This window comes from Onthophagus taurus, chromosome 6 (genome assembly GCF_036711975.1).
Source record: "Onthophagus taurus isolate NC chromosome 6, IU_Otau_3.0, whole genome shotgun sequence".
Classification (NCBI taxonomy): domain Eukaryota; kingdom Metazoa; phylum Arthropoda; class Insecta; order Coleoptera; family Scarabaeidae; genus Onthophagus; species Onthophagus taurus.
Genome location: NC_091971.1, coordinates 17,858,597 through 17,881,608, shown reverse-complemented (window position 1 = coordinate 17,881,608; position 23,012 = coordinate 17,858,597). Strand labels below are relative to the sequence as shown.

At 33.4% G+C, this 23,012-nt stretch overlaps 1 protein-coding gene and 1 non-coding gene across 5 annotated transcripts in view; both read right to left on the bottom strand.

The window, feature by feature from the left end:
• The window catches only part of LOC111414059 (E3 ubiquitin-protein ligase hyd), a 28,730-nt gene extending 6,611 nt beyond the window's left edge, over positions 1–22,119 (bottom strand). The window contains exons 1-29 of one of the 4 annotated variants that reach the window (XM_023045234.2): positions 21,763–22,119; positions 20,800–21,000; positions 20,590–20,750; positions 15,645–16,008; positions 15,121–15,496; positions 12,364–12,632; positions 12,025–12,311; positions 11,853–11,969; positions 11,546–11,799; positions 11,055–11,324; positions 10,720–10,999; positions 10,548–10,664; positions 9,607–10,486; positions 9,427–9,554; positions 8,829–9,213; positions 8,595–8,775; positions 8,103–8,538; positions 7,920–8,052; positions 7,461–7,824; positions 7,131–7,398; positions 6,682–7,076; positions 6,049–6,628; positions 5,767–5,993; positions 4,484–4,567; positions 1,417–1,767; positions 726–1,164; positions 552–676; positions 293–476; positions 14–224 (exon numbers count right to left, since the gene is read on the bottom strand). In XM_023045234.2, the coding sequence (XP_022901002.2) occupies positions 14–224; positions 293–476; positions 552–676; positions 726–1,164; positions 1,417–1,767; positions 4,484–4,567; positions 5,767–5,993; positions 6,049–6,628; positions 6,682–7,076; positions 7,131–7,398; positions 7,461–7,824; positions 7,920–8,052; positions 8,103–8,538; positions 8,595–8,775; positions 8,829–9,213; positions 9,427–9,554; positions 9,607–10,486; positions 10,548–10,664; positions 10,720–10,999; positions 11,055–11,324; positions 11,546–11,799; positions 11,853–11,969; positions 12,025–12,311; positions 12,364–12,632; positions 15,121–15,496; positions 15,645–16,008; positions 20,590–20,750; positions 20,800–21,000; positions 21,763–21,824 (8,129 nt within the window). In that variant the 5' untranslated portion in view covers positions 21,825–22,119. The remainder of the gene's footprint in view (positions 1–13; positions 225–292; positions 477–551; positions 677–725; positions 1,165–1,416; positions 1,768–4,483; positions 4,568–5,766; positions 5,994–6,048; positions 6,629–6,681; positions 7,077–7,130; positions 7,399–7,460; positions 7,825–7,919; positions 8,053–8,102; positions 8,539–8,594; positions 8,776–8,828; positions 9,214–9,426; positions 9,555–9,606; positions 10,487–10,547; positions 10,665–10,719; positions 11,000–11,054; positions 11,325–11,545; positions 11,800–11,852; positions 11,970–12,024; positions 12,312–12,363; positions 12,633–15,120; positions 15,497–15,644; positions 16,009–20,589; positions 20,751–20,799; positions 21,001–21,762) is intronic. The other 3 variants (XM_071196389.1, XM_023045235.2, XM_071196388.1) reach the window with 3 other exon arrangements.
• LOC111414078 (small Cajal body-specific RNA 8) lies at positions 5,589–5,719 on the bottom strand. The gene has a single exon (XR_002706243.2). It is a non-coding gene; the product is annotated as a small Cajal body-specific RNA 8 (non-coding RNA).
• Positions 22,120–23,012: the final 893 nt, after the last annotated feature.

Genomic DNA, 23,012 nt, shown 5'->3' with positions numbered 1-23,012 from the left:
AAACATTAATTACCTTCCAACATTTCTAAAAGCATTAATCCTTTCGTATGATCCTTTTCCTTGTCGAGGTGCGTATAAACCCCGTTTGCCGGGACAATAAAATAAAGGTGCGTTATCTTCGTCATCTGTTGTGGAACTGTCTTCGCCCGCATCTGAACCGGGACGATTTGATTTCCTTGAACAGTTCCTATCTGCCGGGTAAAACGTGTCAACAACAACGTTGTCTAGAAGAAACGGACGGGGACGTGTGGCAAAGTTTACGCCAACACTATATCGGCTATCTATTACTTACCCAAAAGCGCTTCCGAAGCGATTTCTTGTTGAGGTTGTGAGTGCGCGAGAAGCATCTCAACCGCCTCCTCAACTTTACCCCTAAGCGAATCTTCCGAAGCCAATAAAAGAAGAATTTGAGCTGGCGTTAACTCAAGAAGCATACCGGTTATGCGACCAGAAAATGTTGGATGTAAATTATAAACCTAAATAAGTTTAATAAAAAATTAATGTCAAAAAATATTTCCTCAAATTTGATACTGTGTAAAAATTTCACTTACTTTTGGATAAAGTCGTTCTCCTAATTGTTGTTGATGAGTATTTAAATGTTCATTACGGTTTGGAACAGGTGTAGCTTGTCCGCCGTTTGTATTTCCAGATGAGGCTAAGCACAAACCGATAATAACTTCACAACTAAATGAACTAAAAAAATAAATAAATAAAACAAAACTTACTGTTACCCAATTCGGGCATTGAAGGATTTTCTGTAATTGTATCACTTGGAATAAAAGGTCTTGCATCGACGCTCATCGTTCGTCGATAGTGATGTTCACGACTTCGCGACGACCCTCTACCCATGGGTGATGGTCGTCGTAAAAAGTCACGATCTCTTCTTAATCGTTGAAGAACGCTATAGTGAGGACTGTATTTCGTGCCGATTTGAACTGATTCGAGATTTGGTAATTTTTCGTTTACTAAAAGTGCTTCAGCTATTGCGGTATAAAAACTTCTAGCCACTCCAGATCCTTCTCCAGGTTCTTCTTTGAAGGTAACCTTTACTCTGTTTACTGCTAAAGGTGGTTGTGAAGCAGACGATCTTCGACTATATGTGCTATATTGAGTGTTTAATTCTTTGAATGTTTGTAAGATTAATTGTGTTCTGTCACGTTCCATCTAAAAGAAAAAAATAAATTTAAATTATAAGCTTCATTTAAGCAGGGTTAATTCAAATAAGCAAATAAAATAACTACTACAAGTATTACTTACTTTTATAAGTAAATTTAAAAGAATAAAAGTCATTTTTTATAAATAAAAATTTAGAAATATCCAAAATTCCTAACTTTATTTTGTATAATATAAAAAAAATCAACAATAAATAATAAACTAATATAGAATTATAAAATAATATTTTATTTAGATAGTAACCTTTGCTAGAGTTAAATCCCTGGGTTGGTTATTCCTGAGTTTTTCCATGTCTCTTCGAAACTTTGCTTCTTTAACGGGAAACCCGCCCAATTCTGAGACAATAGAACCTGGTTCCAATGCAACATCTTCCATGAAAACTCTCCCAAATAAGTCCAAAGATAATCGCCATCTTCCCAGCAATAAATCTTGCGATACAGATTGTCCAATTGATGGTCTCAGCAAATCGGAGGTAGATGCTGTATTAGGTGTGGTTAAAACAGTAACATTTGCAGATATTTCTTGATTTTCAAGTGTCTCGGGTTGTTGATTTTCTACGCACATTACTATATCAGTATCTCCAACTTTTTGGCTCTATAAAACAAATAATATGTGACAATAAACAATAACAACTTCAACAATTATTTGTGAATGCAACTTCATAAAACAGTATCATCTTAACTGAAAAATTAATAGCTAAATTTAACTTAAAAAAAATATATACAGGGTGAGATATTAGTATCCTGACGGACGATAGTTGCCAAACCGTTTGTGAAAGAAAAAAATATTTTATCTACAACTATTGAATTATCTATTCGTTATTCATTTGATTTTTGACGGGTAATGACACGCATTACCCATGACTGACAAAGTGTTGAATAATGAAGCCATTATTCCACAGTTCTGACACGGCCTACTAATCAAAAAATAAAAAATTAACAGAAATGACAGCTTTCTTATATTGAGGTTATGTCTGAAATGTCTATCAAGTTTATTTTTTTTCCTTTTTTTGATTTTTTTTTTCAAAATTAAATAGTTGTAGATAAAGTATAGTATTCAACTTGCGTATAATGGATGTTACCCACTCAGATTACAACACTCGCTCGCTTCGCTCGCTCGTGTTGCAACTTCATCTTCGTAGGTAACAGCCGCCATTATACGCTTGTTGAATAATATACTATTTATCTACAACTATTGAATTATCTATTCGTTATACAATTGATTTTTGACGGGTAATGACACGCATTACCCATGGCTGACAAAGTGTTGAATAATGAAGCCATTATTCCACAGTTCTGACACGGCCTACTAATCAAAAAATAAAATATTAACAGAAATGACAGCTTTCTTATATTGAGGTTATATCTGAAATTGCGTATAATAGATGTTACCCACTGAGATTACAACTTCATCTTCGTGGGTAACAGCCGCCATTATACGCTTGTTGAATAATATACTATTATACAATAGTATATTACAGTACAAGTGAGGAAACTATGATTTTTTATTAACGTGTATGTCGAATTTCCACACAAGCCAAAGACGAGTGTGGATAGACAATCAAGTTAGTGGAAAATATTAGTTTCCCACGTGTGCTGTATAGCGTTTTGTTCAATTGTTTATAAAATTTTTTGAGAGCATTAACAGGATGAAAAAAACGGCCGGACCCGAAAGACACACCTTTACAGACGGCAGGTGTTAAAAAACCGTTTACAGACGAAGGGTTAAAATTCGATAATTCCTGAGTAATTTCATGACATGTCGGCAACAACAGCAGTTTTTGACATTATCATGGTCTTAATTGATATATGTAAACAACTATTTGTGTCAAATTGTTAATAGTCATCATTATGCATAATAGTTATTTATTGTGTAAGTGTTTTAGACAGCATTTTATTCCCGCAAGAATGTTTAAACGCGAGAGCGAAGCTTGAGTTTTCTTAAGTGAATAAAATGCATCTAAAACACGCATGCAATACAACGTTTTATCCACAATCACTCTCATTTAGAATCAGAATCGCCAAAATTTCATCTGATGTTATCAAAAAATGATTTGACATTTCACTCTGAAAGCGGCTATCATCTCAAAAATCCTTGCAATTAACTAAAAAAACATATTGGGAGGTGTTGAATTGTTGCTATTTATTTTCGATTGTTTATCAACTCCATTTGTAACATATTTGTAAAAGTGTGAAAGTTGGTGAAAAATGAAAAAAGTGATATGACAAATCAAAGAATGAAATGTCTATTAATATAAATATTAATGTTAATATAAATAGGACGTGATTGATTTAAGATTGTATTTTTCATTATTCCACTAGTGGAAAAAGTGGTACTTTATACGGTTCATAAGTGTGGATAAAACTTCAATTATAAGGTGATTGTGAATAAAATTAATAAATTGATTAAAAATAATAATTTATACAAGTGAAATAATTAATTAATTTTCCACGTGTGTTGTCCACTGTTTTTTAATTAACATCAGTTACGTTTAAACAAAGAGTTGTTCCTTTAAAGGTTTTATATTTAGTTAACAGTGGTTGAAAAAAATTAGAGTGAGTGAAAAAATGAAGAGTCAGCAGAGTGAATGTAAATAACAACTTTCAACACTCCTATCCAAGTTAGAAACTGACAATTTCGAAGGTAGGATTGAACAAAAGTTGTTTGACTCGCCACTTTCTATTATAATATATAAATTATTTTTACTTATACAGGTGCTCCATTTAGGCGTAACGGAGAGAATGTAGATTTTTTTAAATGGAACACCTGTATATTTTATCATATTATGAATAGAATTACATTTGTTTATACAACCGTATATGTTACTAACTCATAGCGTTCAAATGATAGTATCCAAAGATATTAGATACGCTATACAGCGTGTTCATAACACTTACTTACTTTCGATGTTTTTCAAATGGCTTTTTCATATGTTTTTTAAATGGAACATCCTGTATATTGTGTGCTGGTTAAATTGCCCATCAAGTTACCTTTAATTAATGATAAGTATGTCATATATCTAACATTAGTAGTTTTCCTGATATTTAGAATTTAAAGAATAATGTGTAATAAAATATGCATTATTGTACTTAATATTATATTCTGTCTATTTTTATTGGCTTTTTTTGTTCTTCCTTTTATTATTTAATTAATATTTTATTATGTAAAATAATTTTGCTGCCATATACCAGATTATAATGCGACTTGGTACTTTATTAGATTTAAAAAGATGTAAGTAATAAAACATGCAATTGTTCGGCCATATAATTTACGACTTTAGAGAAAATAAGATGTACATGTTAAGAGATACCTCAAGATCTTCTTGATTTTCAAGTGTCTCAGTTTGTTGATTTTCTACGCACATTACTATATCAGTATCTCCAACTTTTTGGCTCTATAAAACAAATAATAACGTGACAATAAGAAATAATAATAACAACTTCAACAATTATTTGTAAATGCAACTTCATAAACCAGTATCATCTTAACTACAGCGCATTAATACTTGTAGAAGAGAAAATGGGCGGCATTTTGAACAACTTCTAAATATTAATTAAATTTAATACCTATTTGTTGAGTAATATTTAGCATTTCCTTCAAATAATTTAGTAATTAAAAAAGGGATTTATTGTTCTGCCATTTAATTGTATTTTTATCACGTTTTGATTATTTATTCATTAAAGTTTTTTTTTTAATTGTATTTTAATATAATATTACAGATTTACAAATGACAAACAAACAAAAAAGAAAAAACAAAATGTGACAAAAAAAGGACAGAATATATTGCATTCTGTCACTTTTTTAAGTACAATAATGACATTTCATTACATATTTTTCTTTAAATTCTAGATATCAGGAAAAGTATTAAAGTTAGACATATGACATACTTATCATTAATGAAAGGGCACTTGATGAGCAATTCAACTAGCACACAATATACAAGCTATTCCGTTTAAAAAACTTAAGAAAAAGCCATTTGAAAAACATCAAAAGTAACTAAACAGCCTGTATAGTGTATCTAATATCTTTGAATACTATCATTTATCATTTAGTCTGACGTAGTTTCAAGGCAAAATCTGAAAAAATGGCGTTTTTACATCGTTTTTAAAAGGATCCTGTAATGAGCACATTTTGGAAGAACAATTGAATATCTCAGGAACTATGAACGCTGTGAAATAGTAACATATACGGTTGTATAAACAAATTTAGTTGTATTCATGATAAAATATACAGGTGTTCCATTTAAAAAAATTTACGTACTCTCTGTTACGCTTAAATGGAACATTCTGTATAAGTGAAAATAATTTTACGTAATAGGAAATGAGTCAAACAACTTTTGTATACAAAAATTTTTTGTTTTTCAAACGATTTAGTAACTATCGACCGCTGGGGCACTAATAACTCACCCTGTATATTGATGTGTGCTTCGTATCTGTCCACATTTTAAAGTCTTAACAAAATGCAGTCATCAGAAAGCAAAATGCTATGGGGAAATATGGTGATACACATCTAACAAAATACTATATGTGTACGTATCAATTTCCCCCTAATTTCTTTATAATAATAATAAATAGTAGTGTGTGAATAACTTACTGAAGATCCAGCTCTAACTATAACACTTTTATTCGGACTTCTAGACGACACGTTATTTGGATTATTTCCGGTATTCCCAATAGGAACACAACTAACTTTATTTTGTATAATAAAATCTGAAGTCATATCTCCAGAAAATAAAGGAATAGAGTGGCCACCATGTTTTGAATCCGGTGGTTTCCTTGGAGAAACAATAATTTGAGGCCTTGATGATAATTGACCAGGTTCTAAATAGAAAAGTAATAAAATATAAATGAAATTCTGCAAAGAAATCAATCAAACCTTCTTTAATTCCATCCCCACTGCTTTCATTAATCATGGCTACATCTCTTCCACATGACAAATCTTGGGGACCATCATTAACATCACCATGATTTTCTAATTTTGTATAAAGATATCTGTATTTTTTCATTTTTCTCGTCACCAACAAATCACCAGAACTCGTACTTGGTCCAGCAGTGGCTTGTTCCGTTTGAACTTGGGCTTCTTTTACCTGTTGTGGAACGGTTCCGCTACCATCATTGTCACCGTCGGCAAAACTCTGAGGATAGTGCAGGGGATTTGGTCCCATCACATTGAAGGAAGACGATATCGGATGATTTGCTCGGATCGGTTGTGACATGGCAAAGTCTGAAGTTCTTGATGAAAGACTTAATCGGTCAGGTAAGGATTCTAGAGGGTTACTTGAATTAGGGCCGGTCGGCGTTAAAGCGATTGGTTGTTTTGGGATTCCAAAAAGGTCCTCTCGTCTTGCGTTTGGTTGGAGTAAGTGTGGTTGATCGGCTAAAGGTAAAGCTTCAGCCATTGGGGTTTCAAAAGGATCTGGTGGTGGACAACCTAAACAAAGTGTTGATTCGGATCTCTGCAAAAATAAAAAATTAATACAAAAATGATTTTAAAAATATTAGTTAATACCTGAAAGAAAGGGTGTTTTCGTCCTTTTCCAGATAATGATAAAGATGAAGTATTTAAATTATTCGACATATTCGCAATATTTGAAACTTCTTGATCATCCAAGGATTCAGTTTCCATGGCAACTGGAATTTCTTCTTCACCTTCTTCATTTTCATTCTCATCTTGATCATTCCATTGCGGTAAAGGATGACCATCGCGTAAAGATTCCGTTTCACTAGCATCTGTATTCGTTCCAGACCGCATATAATAAATTAGAGCGTCAAAAACGTACGCAACGTGTTTTAATGCTGAGACATCTAAGATGGGCAATGAATCCAAGTGCTCTCCATTATGGGATCTCATCAAAGATAAGCAATACGATAAGAATTCTCTTCGAGCGGCTGAAGTATCAACACCTAAAGCGTCCAAGTAAATTATAATTGCGGGTGATTGTAAATTAAATATGTTACCATCTCGATCAACTCGTGATCGCGAATTTTCAACGTTTGCTGCAAATCCAACGATTCTTGTTGATCCACTGGAAGAGGTTGTTGTTATTTGGGCCCTCCCACCGCGTACTAAACCAGCTGAACTAGTTCCAGTGTTAACTGGGTGACCAGGATGAGCTATATCTGATGAATGTGTTAAAGAAGCTCCAAATCTAAGTTGAGCCTCCGTGGAATCCATGACTGTTAAAAGCCAATCCCATGTATCTTTAAGGCGGAACTCTAAATAAACCTAAATATTTAAACAAAAAATTAATAAATGTTACTTGCTTTTTAATTATTTCATATTTTTACTTGAATATTGCAAATATCTTCCTGAGTGATATCCAAATGAGCAAAGGGTGTAGGAGGTATTTGTGGTAAATCTTGCATTAAAGACAACAAATCAGAAATTTGTCGAATGACGATACCAAAAGCTCGAGAAAGGCAACTCGCAGTCGTGGCCATCGTAACGGGTTCCGTACTCGCTGCGACGGCGGTACTTCCAGTTGTCGAACGTCTCAAAGAACTGGGATCGATGAAGACGAGGTTTGATCCTGTCCCGGTGATCCTCACGCCGGCCGATCTTGAAGCGTCCCGCGAGCGTATCGCCCATTGCATGTTGAGTGGCGCAAGATTCGTTCGCGGGCCGTGGCCGGTCGCATTACTGTAACGGCTTCTTTCATAGACACAATCAAAAAAATCAGCACACAAAAGCAACAGATAGCACGTAAACATCCTCCGCTATATCATCGATGACAAGCGTCAACTTACCTCCTTCTCTCCAATTGTTCGTCTGTTAATGTATAATCTTCCGTATCTTGTTCGTCAGTTTCACCTGCCTCACTTTCTTCTTCTTCTTGTTGACTTGATTCACCACTTTCATCTTCAGGGAAGAGTAACATTCCTAGCATAAAAATATTTAGGAAATTTTTTTTTATTATTTTTAAAGCTAACCTGTATCGGATCCAGCCGTAGCTCCCGTTTGAACGGAACGCTGTGCGGATGCCGCGTCCTGATTACTGTGATTGTCATCGCTGTCGGACTCGGTTTCCGCTTCAGCCAGCAAATCCAATTCGGGATCACTATCTTCAGCCTGACCGGCGTTTCCTTCCGGTTGTTCAGCTGGTGCGTCTTGGTTATCAGAACGTACGATTGGAATTTCGCGATAACCAGGACCGTCAGCGTGTTCAGATGCGTTATCATCGTCGTTATCAATGGCCATACTTTCGCCATCGTTTGTGTCATCTAAATCGCGAGCGGATGTGGGTGCTAGTCGAACGCCATCGCTTAAAAATGGAAGGGGTTCGTTTGTGGAGATATTTGAGTTATTAGCTGGACTGCGAGCACCTGGTGGTGCTAAAGGATCGACTAGAAATAGTTCTTCAGAACTCTATAACGCAAAATGACCGATAAATTAAAAGAAACATTATTTTTTTATTAACTTACTGTGACAATATCTGCAATTGCAGTTGCTAAGGAAAATGGCGCTGTAGGTTTTGCAACTCCATGACGTACTGGAGCAATTAAAGAATCGGCAGTTTCACATAATTCTTGTATTGCTATTGTAACAAGGGAACGAAAAACTTTCCGACATTTACCGATGGGTGTATTAGGGCTGTTGGAAAAGCTAGTCAAAAAAATATATTGCAAAGGAAATCGTTGACAAAAAAAATTACTTACGCTCTCTTTTTAGGCACTGGTGCAAGTTCAATATTAAATATCACAAAGATTCTAACAACCGATCTTACAAAACGTCTCGCGACAACCATGACACTTTTAACGTGTTTCGCGTCCGGTTTCTTTAATTCTCTTACGAGCGTTTCTAATAATCGTTCTAACGCTTCGATGTAACATTTTACCAATAAGCTGTGAGTGAATTTATCGAGTAAAGTTGTTCCAGATTGATTTCCAATATACTGTTGTTCAACAGAAGATGGATCTCTTTGTTCTTTTGTACCGGTCATTATCATACTTTGAACAGCCTTCCAATCTTTTAATAAATGTTCTAAAGCTTTTCTACTGAAGCGCGGTGGTTCTAAATCATGTTCTGGTACATCAACTTCAACTAAAATAAATTCAGTGGTGTCACTTACGAAATATTTTAATTATGGTAAAAAAATGTAACTTATACTCAAATTTTATTATCACAAATATAAATGATAATAACATTCAGATATGTATAAGCGTTATTTTTGCTCTGATTTGCGACTGATTTAACTATAGGGTAATAAAATTAAATCAGTGGATTTGCAGAGCTGATTTATTTAATTATATTTACCATCAGATGAAGGTGTTTTATTTCTAGAATTAGCTGAAGCTGTTCTTGGTCTTGCAGCTCTATATTGCCTCTGTTCATGGTTTTGTCTACCAACAGTTTGAGCTAAAAACAACAAAATATTTTCACCCCTAAAACAAAATTCAACTTAAAACACTTTTAAACACCCAAATCTCCCAATACCTTGAATTTGGGGCTACAACCAAACTAGTATCTCTAACTAATTTATCGAGTAACTCATAACGCGCCGCTTGATTTCCCATAACTAACGCTTTACACTTGCATTTCTCCCAACAGTCGCAATAAGCAGTTGGCGATGTCTTCTTTAATTTACAATCGTGACCTTTATGACAAACTCGAGCACATTCTGTACAGCAACACAAAGATCCAGTTAATCCGCATGTTCTACATTCGAAAATGTCTTGATTAATATGTTCAGCTCCAGTCCAAGTAAAACTACAAGTGTCATTACAACACAAAACGTGTAACGGGGAATGATCTGGGTTAGATCCTTTTGGAAATATCATTTCTTCCTGTTCACTTGGCGTTCCGACTTGCATAATTCTATCAAATAATTCTAAAGCGGCTGGATAACATCTAGATGAAACCGCCAACATAAACGGTGTTTGACCTTGAGCATCTTTAGCGCATAACATTTCTATAAGGTGAGGTGTTAAAACAGCAGATTCATATAGCAAAGCTCTTAGAATATTCATCGCGTTAGATCTGCGCTCAGAAGGATCCGTTACCGAGTTCACAGGTGGTATTGGAACGCTGTTAACGTTTGTTTTATTTGCTGAGCTACTTCCTAATCCCATCAAACTATCTTCATCACCAGATGTTACATCAAAAGACTCTGGCGGCCAAGAATGCGTTGGAATAGGCTCTTCTTGGACAAAGGAATGCTGCTCGCCATTAGAATTATTTATTTCTCTTTCAGGGCGAACACCGCGTCGCATCATATCGCGTAGTGAAACTGAACGAGCTCCCACAGCGTTTGTTATTACGTTAATACATTCTAAACCTGGTGTAGAATTTGTTGTAGGTGGTGGTGGAGTATCTACTAATTTAAAAAAAAATTGTTTATAAATGTGAAAAATCGAAAGAGTAACGTGTAAACTTACTATTATCTGATTCTTTATTTGATGTTGGTGTACACATGTTAACAACTGCATGGAAAATGTTTCTATTTCCATCACAGCGTTCGTTTAATAAATTATGAATTATACTTGGATTATTTTCTACAATAAAATTTAATTGTAAATTTTAAATTATACTTAAAAAACATTAACTTACTACTATCGACTTCTAACTGAGCCAAAATTTGTCTGGATCCTTCCAAGTCACATCTTAATACTTTCGGCATCAGCAGCTGTTGTTCTAAAGCAAAAAGAATAATAGCGACTTGATTTTTCATATTCGGGGCAGTTCCTCCAAGAACAACAGTTCCAGCGCCAACTGACCGAATCGGTGGTAAATCTAAAGCTTGAGGATCCCTGATTGCTTCTGCATAATCTTTTGCTAGAGGATAAATTGTGTTGTTTCCATCGCGCAAAATTAAAATGGTTTCGTTACTCTAAAATTTTTAATATATTAATTAAATAAGGTATAAATGATATGTTTGTAAGTACCTCTGCAGCACAACATAAATGAATATAACTGGGATATAAGCCCATAAAAGCGGCTGTGTCGCTAGGAAATGGATTGTCAACTTCAACCCTTCCGCTACAAATATTGTAAACGACGTAAGAAAGCTTTGTAGCTGTACGAACGACGGCGTGGATTCCTTGTGCATCCACAGCAACAGTTAAAATTTGTCCCGAGTTATCTGATATTTGAATTTTACGTGGTGTTTTTTGGAAACAATCTGGTGCTCTAAACGTTGCTGTTGATTTTAAAACCTACATCAAATAATATCGATTAAATAAACCGAATTATAATTCTTTTTCGATTTAAGTATGTTTGTTGGATTGCTTATAATGAAAAACTTCCAGAGTGTTTTCACAATTAAAATTAACAATCCGTTTGTTTTTGCTTTGTTAACTTGCCAATAAAACCTGATTAATTTAGTTAGATTGGGGCGTATCAAAGCGATTAAATTTCGCTATTTTAAAATACCCACCTGCAGATCATCTTTTTTCATCAATCTACAATCTTGAAGAATATCATCTGCATCTTTGTTCCCATCACGATCTCTAGTATGAGTTGATGGAAACCTAACTGCTGCATACGCCCCATCAACTTTAAGCACTCGTCCCACTGGTACAGTGCGTGTATCTTCCAAAAATATTACGTCTCTAAGTTGCCAAGTTTCCTCATCTTTTCTTTGTTCTGGTCCCTGATCTGACCCGGAAACTGTCATTCTCTTTTGACGTTCTACAAGAAAATGTTTATGACTAAAATAATTAATTTATAGAAAAAGAACGTACTATGGCTGTTTGATATGCTTCCTGTATCACTGCAAGTACTTGAAGCTGGAGAAGGAGGTGGTGGCATATCCAATCGATCAGCAGTTTCTTTATTTGTGTTTTTAGTAGAAGAGGAGCCTAGCAAAAGAAATAATTTAAATTTGTAAATTTTATTTTTTTTATAATGTTATACCGCTTGTTCCAGGCGTTGAATCTCTAACTCGATCAGAAATAGGTTGTGCTGTGACGATTTTAAATGAACAAGTGTCTGTTAAAGACCAAGCGGCATTTTGAAGTTGCCCTACTTTAGGAACACCAGCCATAACGGTAAAACCTAAGGCTCCAGCTTGATACATAGGACTATTTTTCATGCAGACTTGTGCGCCGCTTACTAAATCACATTGATTCGCTCGCTGTTTTCTGAATTTCGCTCTGTATTTTTCCCATAATCGTTTCCTCTGGGGAAAGGGTAATACTCCCCTTTAAAGAACAATTCGTCATCATTGTTAAGATACATAATTTTTTTACCTACCACCAATACAAAGAACCACTTTCTAGTTTAGCCACTGTATACAATGGACATGTATGCAAAGCAACAATTTTATCCGTTTGGAATTCGGAATAGGCTTGGGCTGGACTTTCAAGTTTCGCAGATGCAGCTGTAAGGGTATCATCTACAAATGTTGCTACTTTCCCAGATTCAGTCGCTAAAGAACACCGCGTTGAACTCGCCGATATATGTACAATCTTTTCGCCTGATAATCCAAGTGAAATTGTTTTTGGATGGTGTATATTTGGATTCTAGAATAAATCTTACTACATTATCTAGTTTCTATTTAAATTTTATAAATAAAAAATATTTAATGTAAATCAGAAAGACTAATCATAAAAAATATCATGGTTTTATCAATGGTTAGCATTTATCATCATTTATAACACAGTAGATAACACAATTTATTGCGTTTTAGTACAGTGATAAAGTAGGCTAAAATAAGGTTTTGTGTTAAACAATATAGTACGAATTAAGGGAGAAAATGTTGTATTTTTTTCTGAAAATAAGGCGATAAGAATGGTTTTATCAAGACATTACAAAAAGTACATTTAAGATTTAACTTGAAAATTGGATCAATATTGATATACTTATGAAACATAAACCTGAAAACTTGTACAATCAGCCTTGTTTCTTCTTTTGGTATATTGTTCAGCTATGGAAATTTAGATGGATCACTAAATAAGACAGATAAAAATTTGAAAATAACCAGCAGAGTCGTTATATTTAATATTTAACCATCACTTTTAAATTATAGATACCTTCAAAGAAGTTGTTAATGGAAAAGCTAATTCTAAAGTAATTTGAATTCGAAGAATTGAGTTTTGCGCAAATCTTAATTCATGAGGAGAGGTACAACAAAATAATCTGAAATTTAATAAGATTTTGATAATACAAATTAATCATTGTTTGCAATTATAAAGCATTTATATTTGAGCACTTATTTTTGTCCCATCATTCATTTTAGGAAATCATTCTCAATCATTTCAAGGATTCAGTCCATTCATACACAACTTGTCCCTTAATTCGTGAAGTTTCGTTTGAAGCATAATCTGCACAAAATGGTATGTACTGGTAGTAACAAATGTTTTAAAAGTTCAACTCAATGGGATAATTCTAGACATCTACAATCAAACCGAAAAAATCACCTCCGCTATGTGTAGAAAATAAGACTATTGTGTTTTGGAAATGAACCATTTATGATCAACATCCACACATGATAATATTCTAAATATACATTATCCAAAATATTTCACGTAGTTTTACATGATAATTATGCAAATATAGTTAAAGTCCTCAATAAACCTATATGATGTGCATATAGGTTTATTGATGATGAACAATGCCGAAATTAGTACTTTGGACAATGTGTTTACACTTACTATATGTTTGTTCTATTTCTTTCAGTTACATTATGCGTTTCAGAAAGGGAAATAAGATTAAGCGGGTTTACGTTTAAAATCGAAAGAAAAAACGAATTCTTTTAATCGCTATTTTGATTCTATAGTTCATGGAGAATAAGCAAAAGTTTGAATATTTGGAAGACCATGAAAATACTTATATGACGTTTTTACTCTGCATATGCTGCTTGAAAATGTTTAGTTACCCTTCAATTACATAACATAATTGCATAAAAACTAATGGATCAATTTTTGCGGGTAAAATTCAATTTTACTTTTGATTTGTTTGAATACAAATTGCAAACAAATTCCATTAGGCTTTAGAAAAAAATTGAAGGCAGAAAGAGTCTGGAAAATAAGTACGGTAAAATATTATCATACAGAGTCTGGAAATTCCAACTTTTTTTTTATCAAAACAGCAACATTACACGAGCAGTTCCAGGAAAAATAAATTCTTAACATTTAAAAACATTCGTAAAAATTATTGATTTTTTAATTCCCCAAACGTAAATACTCCATTAAAAACTTATGATTCTGTCTTAAGTAACAATTTTTAGTAGCCAAACAAAAATTAATTTAATTCATTGCCACGCAGTGAAATTTGGCGAAAACATAAGGAAACATTAAAAACATAAATCTGTGCCCAACAGTAAAATACGGAGGTGGCATTATGTCACTAATAGTGTAAGAAATATTGCGTTGATAAATGTTATCATAAACAAATAATATTATCTTGATATTTTAAAAAGTCATTTATTAGCAAGCGCTAGAAATGTTGAGATTGCGACGAAATCATTTATGTTTCAACAAGGTAATAATAATTCAATTAATATAAAATATGACAATATCCCATAACAAATATAAAAGGGGAATGGAAGAAAATAGATCGTTACTTCAAAAAACGTGATTTTAACAATTTTAACCATAGAATTTCCTTTGAGAGTATTTAGTTATTTATAAATCTGAAAAAACGTTCAGTACAGAAATAGATGTTAGGATTCAAATTTTATAATAATTCTAGTAAGTTTGTCATTACCAGATCGTTTTTTTTTTGCATTTTTTGTAGAAGTTCTAAAATTGACTTTTTGTTAATTTTCTGTCCAGTAAACAAGCAGATTTTTAATTACCAGATTTAAAGAATCACCTATATAACTATAAACATTAAAACTTCAATTAGTAAACATTCAAAATTGTTTTAAAAAAACCAAAAAGAGGTGAAATTCTATGAAGGGTACCTATGTATACATTATTCATAATATATTACCATATAATATAATACATAAACTGTATTTTGGACCATTTTACCACTGCACTAAATTGAGAAAAAGATAGCACTTACGTCTGGATGTTTATAAGGTTCTGGATCATTCCAACGCCACTGATAAATATGTCCAGTAGTTGATAAAGCAATCAACTCACTAAATAATGTGGCAATTTGTGTAAACCTTCCAGCTGTATCTGGCCAATATTCCAATTCATCTGAAATCCAAAGAGGACTAGCTCCATCTTTTTTCTTGCTCTCAGAGTCTTTTTCATAAGCATTATCCCTTAAAGCGGTTTCAAGCCATCGGCGCGGCCCAAAATACTGTCGATCCCTCCACCTCAAAAAACTATCCCTGTCACGATCTCTATCCATTCCCGAGTTGTTACATTGGGGGGCGTCCCGGTCGTTGAGTCGGCTGCGACTGCTGCCACCGCCACGGCTATTCAAGAAGCTAGTTTGAGCAAAGTCAAACAGCCAAACAGGTTTAAGTTAAAAAATAAAGAATCAAAAAGTAAAAGGGCGAATGGGCAACGGAACAGACAGATGGAAGGAGAGTTAAAAATAAAAGCGAAAACGAAAGCTAAAAAAGGGCAATTTACTTGCGAATTCCAGTGTACCCAAACATATCTTCAGAAAACATTGCGTCCGCATCAATAATAACCGAGTGGTCTGTATGAAAACCACCGTCCAACAGTGAGATAAGGTCATCTGGAACGTATGAATCAGCTGCATCATCTCCTTCTTCACCTTCTTCATCGTCCCTTGATAGTAAATTGTTAACAGCTAGGTTAACATCCAAATTCGTGCGCTGAAGTTCCCTAATTATTAAATTTCTACTTTTTCCTTGTAAAACAACTTGCGCTTGAGATACCAATTCTTCCGGTACATATGGTGCCGGAACAGTTACAATGGGTCTACCACTACTAGATCCTCCAGTACCTATAATTACTGGAGCCCCTCGACCTAGAATTATAATTAAAATAACTCACCATCCCTCAAATTTAATTATAATAGAGCGTCGATAATCCGGACATCAAAAATCCGAACTTTCGATAATCTGGATTCAATTTTGGTGAAAAAAAAGTTGAAATGATCATAATAACCTGTATTGTATTGTTTTCTAAGCATACTCAAAACATTGTTTCTATAGCCGATTGTTTGTGTCCAATAGTATGGTAGTGAGTCTGAGTTTAGCGATGGCGTCACGAACAAAGATTTCAAAGAAAAAGCACGCTTTCTTAAACGTTGAAACTAAATTAAAAGTATTAGAAAGGTTAATATAAAGTGAAAGTGGAGCATCACTTGCCAGTATTTATGGGGTAGCAATATCCATTATAAATGACATTAAGGCAAAAAGAACTGGCTTCAAAACTGGACTCTGAAAAAGGGACAATAAAAAGAAAAACTGCGCATTCAGCAAAAGACAAAACATTGGAGGATGCAATGTATTGTATGTGATCTACCCAAAGGAGAAGTCTAGGAGAGACAATTTCAGGCCCACTAATGTGCGAAAAAGTTCTAAAATTAAATGAGCCTAAAAAAAAAGATCTGAATGGCCTAAAAACTTTAAGTCCTTGACTTGGTATTAGGGAGCTGGAGATTCAAGGAGAAAAACTTTCTTCGGATTTAGTGCCTGGGTGTACTTTTATTGAAAAGGTTACAAATACTGCACTTGGGAAGTTATTCTAGGGATGACTCTTCTACGCAAGTCACTGACCTCAAGACTGGAATAATCCCCTCCCGGGTTTAAAGTGAAATACATTTGTTGCTGATTGATAAGAGCAAAAAATCATGCAGTTTTAAAAATTGTACTCTTCCTATTTAGTACACATCACAAAAAAGCACATGGATGAGTTCAATCTGATAGTTTTTCTTGAATGGTACAAGAATGAATTTTGGCAGAAAATAAAAAATCTACAAAAAGCATCTCCAGCGTCGCCTTTCATTAAAAAAATTCAAAGTGCTGGCTAAGAAGTTGAGTGTAAATGATAACGAAGAATGCGATTAAAATGACTCCAGGGAGTGGTTGACTGTTGATAACTAACAAGTTCTGAGGAAGAAATTCGATCGAGTGAGGACCAAGAATCTAGTGAACAAGACGATTTACGATATTGCCATCCCACAACAGAGACTACAACCATTTGGATCTCTTGAACCACCAACGGTATTCGTAGACCTCCATTTCCCTTTGTGGCTCCATTGGCCTTACAGGTACAAATGGATTACAATGTATAATTACACATTAGCTATATTTGAACAATTTCTTGATGATGTAATTGAGTTAATTGTTATTGAAACAAGTAAATATCTTGCTAATAATGCTACAAAGTTATAACAAAACTCTCTAGTAAAGAAATGGAAAAATACAAATTCCAAAGAAATAGACCCTTATAGGACTGTTGATGTTACAAGGTTTGAACCAGAAACCAGAGTATCAATTGTATTTTTCCAAACGTGAAAGTATATACAGGTGATTTAAAAAACCGCTGACAGACACTTCTAGGGCAGGTAATACATGAAAAATTCAGATGAATAGTCTTAATATACATGGGCTAACGAGAATGATATAGGCCGCCAAAGTTTCTTTAAAATTAAACATTATCAGCAATAAAAAATATTGCTTTGATCAAAGTTTTGTAAGAGACCAATTGATCACTTTACACGAAAATACTACCCGTTTGATAACATTAGCAATGGTATAGACAATATTTTTAAAAAGGGGTTTTTATTGCACATAATGTTTAATTTTAAAGAAACTTTGACCCGCTATATCTCGTTGAGAAGGCATTTGCGAGCATTTTGTATTACCTGCTCTAGAAGTCTGTCAGCGGATTTTTGAATGATATTACATACACACCTTTCTTTTTAAAAATAATGTTGGAAAAGATATTTCATCTCTTATTAAAATTTATCGTTTTCTGGACAAAAGTTCTTCCCATTGTCAAAAATCTAAAGCAGCAAGAGACTTATTGGATGGAAAGGACGACTGATTTGGAGACAATACAGTCCAACAAAACCTAAAGGTTTGGTATAAAAGTACTTGAACTATGTGAAAGCAGTTCCAGTTATAGATATAAAAATAATAGAAATATATGCTGAACTAGAACACAGACGTTCTAGAACTCTACAGCCATCTAGATTTATTGAGACATTTTCCGAGTTTCACTTCCAGAAAAACTTTTACAACAAAAGTTGTAACAAATTGTACCCTTAACACATTGCTCATCAATACTTTTGGTCCCAGATGCATCAATGTAGACAATTTTCAAAAATATGAAAATTAGAAGAGTATAAAAAAATCGGTATAGGGAGCATGATACAGAAAAACTTTTACAAGAAAAGTTGTAGCAAATTGTACCCTTAACACATTGCTCATCAATACTTTTGTTCCCAGATGCATCAATGTGGACAATTTTTCAAAAAAAAAAAATCGGTATCCGAAGCATGATACAGAAAAACTTTTACAAGAAAAGTTGTAGCAAATTGTACCCTTAACACATTACTCATCAATACTTTTGCTCCCAGATGCATCAATATAGACAATCTTTCAACAATATAAAATTAAGAGTAAAAAAAAAATCGGTATAGAGAGCATGATACAGAAAAACTTTTACAACAAAAGTTGTAGCAAATTGTACCCTTAACACATTGCTCTGTAGCACTTTTGCTCCCAGATGCATCAAAGATCAGAATTTTTCAAAACTATGAAAATTTGAAAAGTATAAAACAAATCGGTATAGGCAGCATGATGCAGAAAAATTTTTATAACAAAAGTTGTAGCGAATTGCTCCGAGATGCATCAATGTAGAAAATTTTTCAAAAATATGAATATTAGAAGAGTATACAAAAAAATCGGTATAGCGAGCATGATACAGAAAAACTTTTACAACAAAAGTTGTAGCAAATTGTACCCTTAACACATTGCTCTGTAGCACTTTTGTTCCCAGATGCATCAATGTAGAGAATTTTTCAAAAACATGAAAATTAAAAGAGTATAAAAAAATCTGTATAGGGAGCATGATGCAGAAAAACTTTTACAACAAAAGTTGTAGCAAATTGTACCCTTAACACATTGCTCTGTAGCACCTTTGCTCCCAGATGCATCAATGTACAGAATTTTTCAAAAATATGAAAATTAGAAGAGTATAAAACAAATCGGTATACGCAGCATGATGCAGAAAAACTTTTATAACAAAAGTTGTAGCGAATTGCTCCCAGATGCACCAATGTAGAGAATTTTTCAAAAATATGAAAATTAAGAGTATACAAAAAAATCGGTATAGGGAGAATGATACAGAAAAACTTTTACAACAAAAGTTGTAGCAAATTGTACCCTTAACACATTGCTGTGTAGCACTTTTGTTCCCAGATGCATCAATGTACAGAATTTTTCAAAAATATGAAATTTAGAAGAGTATAAAATAAATCGGTATAGGGAGCATGATGCAGAAAAACTTTTACAACAAAAGTTGTAGCGAATTGCTCCCAGATGCACCAATGTAGAGAATTTTTCAAAAATATGAAAATTAAGAGTATAAAAAAAAATCGGTATAGTGAGTATGATGCAGAAAAACTTTTACAACAAAAGTTGTAGCAAATTGTACCCTTAACACATTGCTCTGTAGCACTTTTGTTCCCAGATGCATCAATGTAGAGAATTTTTCAAAAATATGTAAATTAGAAGAGTATAAAAAAAAATCGGAATAGGGAGCATGATACAGAAAAACTTTTACAACAAAAGTTCTAGCAAATTGTACCCTTAACACATTGCTCTGTAGCTCTTTGCTCCCAGATGCAGAATTTGGAGAATTTTTCAAAAATATGAAAATTAGAAGAGTATGAAAAAAAATCGGTATAGGCAGCATGATACAAAAAAAAGTTTTACAACAAAAGTTGTAGCAAATTGTACCCTTAACACATTGCTCATCAACACTTTTGCTACCAGATGCATCAATGTAGAGAATTTTTTAAAAATATGAAAATTAGAAGACTATAAAAAAACGGTATAGGGAGCATGATACAGAAAAACTTTTACAACAAAAATTGTAGCAAATTGTACCCTTAACACATTGCTCCCAGATGCATCAATGTAGAGAATTTTTCAAAAATATGAAAATTAGAAGAGTATCAAAAAAATCGATATAGGGAGCATGATACAGAAAAACTTTTACAACAAAAGTTGTAGCAAATTGTATCCTTAAGTTGAGCCACCACAAGATGAACCACAAGAGGTTAAAACGAATCAAAGACTTGGCCACAAAAAAGCGAACAACTACTGCAGTTCAAAAATCAATAACACATTATTTTAAGAGCAGACACTGTATAACTTGTACAGTATTCTATAAATACACATTGTACAAATACATTACATATGTATGTATCTATATTCTTTCATTAAAATATATTATAAGTTAATATTAATTACTGCTTTTATTTATCTGCTTAATTATTTAACCACAAAAGTGAATTATTTTTGTTTCTTTTTGAAAATCCAGACATTTTGATAATCCAGATTATCAATGCTCTACTGTATCATCAAATTACCACTATTATTACCACCACGAATGGCAGTATTCGATCTCATACACCTTGCTCTTGTCCGAATTTGCCTTCCAGCAGGTTTGGTGCCACCTGATCCACCAGAACCATTACCACCGCCGCTTCCAGCACCGCCACCAGTTCCACCATTAATGGTACTATAAGAACTTTAATACAATTATTTATCAACATCGCAAAAACGTTTATTATACTTACTTCTTATTTTGATCATTTTTTGTCAAATCTAACCTATCGGATATGACACTATATGAAGTCCTACACACGCGACCGTCTTCGAGAAGTAAAGCTATGTGCTGGGGGCCCAAGGCTATACGTTTCACGGGCGTACGTAGATTTGACCACACCGGATGTGATGTGTGACCCTGACGATTTATTCGATCGGCTACTTCTTTTAATCTATTAGGATTAAAATAAGATTTACAATTAAAATAAAATTTAAAACATTGATCTTTATCTGCAAGTTAAATTGTATTAGAAATTTGAGTCATTACAATGTTTGTGATTAAATTCTTGTAATTGGCTATTTTGAAAAAATGCTGGAATTTAGTTTAAATTTGATATAAAAATATTTGTAATAAATAAGCTAAATAGTGGTATTAAATATTTGGAATTAATCTAGAACATTTTAGAAGATGATATTATTATTATTAGGAAAAAATGAGTCATAACAATGTATTAGTAATTAAAACTATATGTAAATAAATTCCTAGAAAAATAATATGAACATATCATTATGAGTACTTGATAAAATTAAGTTATCTTTTTCTACCAAATGTATTGTTGAAGGAGAGAAAAATTTATGCCCAAATAGTAAGAATAATAATAAGAAAAAACGAATTACGTCGTAATTTTGTAAAATGACAGTTTGTCAATATATTTGTGTATAGCATTGGAATTTCGTCGGAGAGTCGTTTTGCGTAAAGGCGAAAATTCCAAAAGACAAAATGAGATGCGGAAAAGGTCTCATAAAATGGTTGACACGGCCATCGAGCCGTGGTAAGCCGCACCTTCGGTTTATTAATTTAGTACGAGGGTCGCGGTTTCCATTTTCTCGTTTTTGAGAATTGAAGAGTAGCGCCGACGGGGCATAAAGGGAAATGGTGGAAGAAAAAGAACGATTGGCACTACGTACTTAATACTAAATGCGGGCCCGCTTACCTATCGTTAAATTGGTCTTCGGACCCCGGTAAGGGGTGAACGACGTATTGCAACGATGACATAACTTCTGTACACACTACGCGCAACTGAAAAAACTAAACAATTGCTTCAGTTTTTGGAATTATAGCACATTTTGCACGCGTCTTGTGAAACACTACCACTGCGCCATGTTGCTGTTTAAGTTCACCGGCTTGAAGTTAGCCGATATTAACGCGCACAGTTTCTTCTTCCTCTTCACGGAATTCCCCAAAAAATTGTTCGCCTTATTATGGCGCCAATTTTAAATTTATTTTGTATTAATTTTTTTTTTGCTAATTTATTACGTTATATTATTGTGTTAAGCTTCGTTCGATACGAATGATAATTTTGTGTTATTGTAAATTGCTGAAATGTTCGTGTGTACATAGAAACCGAATTTATGTCAAAACTGTCAAGTTTATGGATACGTTCTAAATTGATTGAGGTTAGAAGTTTTCAAAATATAAATTGTTTATATCTAACCTGTAAAAAAACTGTAATTTTTAAACATTTAATTAATGTAATTTTTAGATATTCAGAAGAATATAATGAAGTAAGGATTGTAATTTAAAACGCTTGTGATTTACCTAATAGGAGCATTAAAGACTAGTGTCGAAAAATGTTAACATTATCATTTTCATGGATGTAAACTTAATATTTGTTGAATTTCTTCAAACCAGGCAGGTTTCCCAATGCTTAGCTCCATCTCAGCATACCATCTTCCCTTGTACAATATTGTTTCACACCATATATATACTATCTTCTATATCGCTGACTAAGGCAGCAAAAGAGTGTAAACACTAGAGTGCAGATATATATATATCTGTCTTTGTCGTACCCCCGTCGACTCAAGAGACGTGATGAGTACGCTTTTATCTTATTGGACGGTGAATTAAAAATTAATAGCAGCTGATGACCTTGATGTTTATAAATCAACAAATAATCGTCTTTTATTTTGTTACCCTTTTGTAATCTAATCAAAAATAATTGGTGTAACCCACAAGTCTGGTAAGTACATGGCGCAAACATAAACAAACAAGCAGCTAATTATTAATAATGAAAATTTTAAGATAGAATGTTATGTACTTTAAATAGTAAGTATATATTTTATATCTTTCATTAATGTAACAACTTCTTTAAATAGCGTGAGCCCACAAATTATGTTAAAAATTATATATTTTTTTTAATGAACAATCTACATAAAGTTGATATTTAATGCAATATTTAACCTC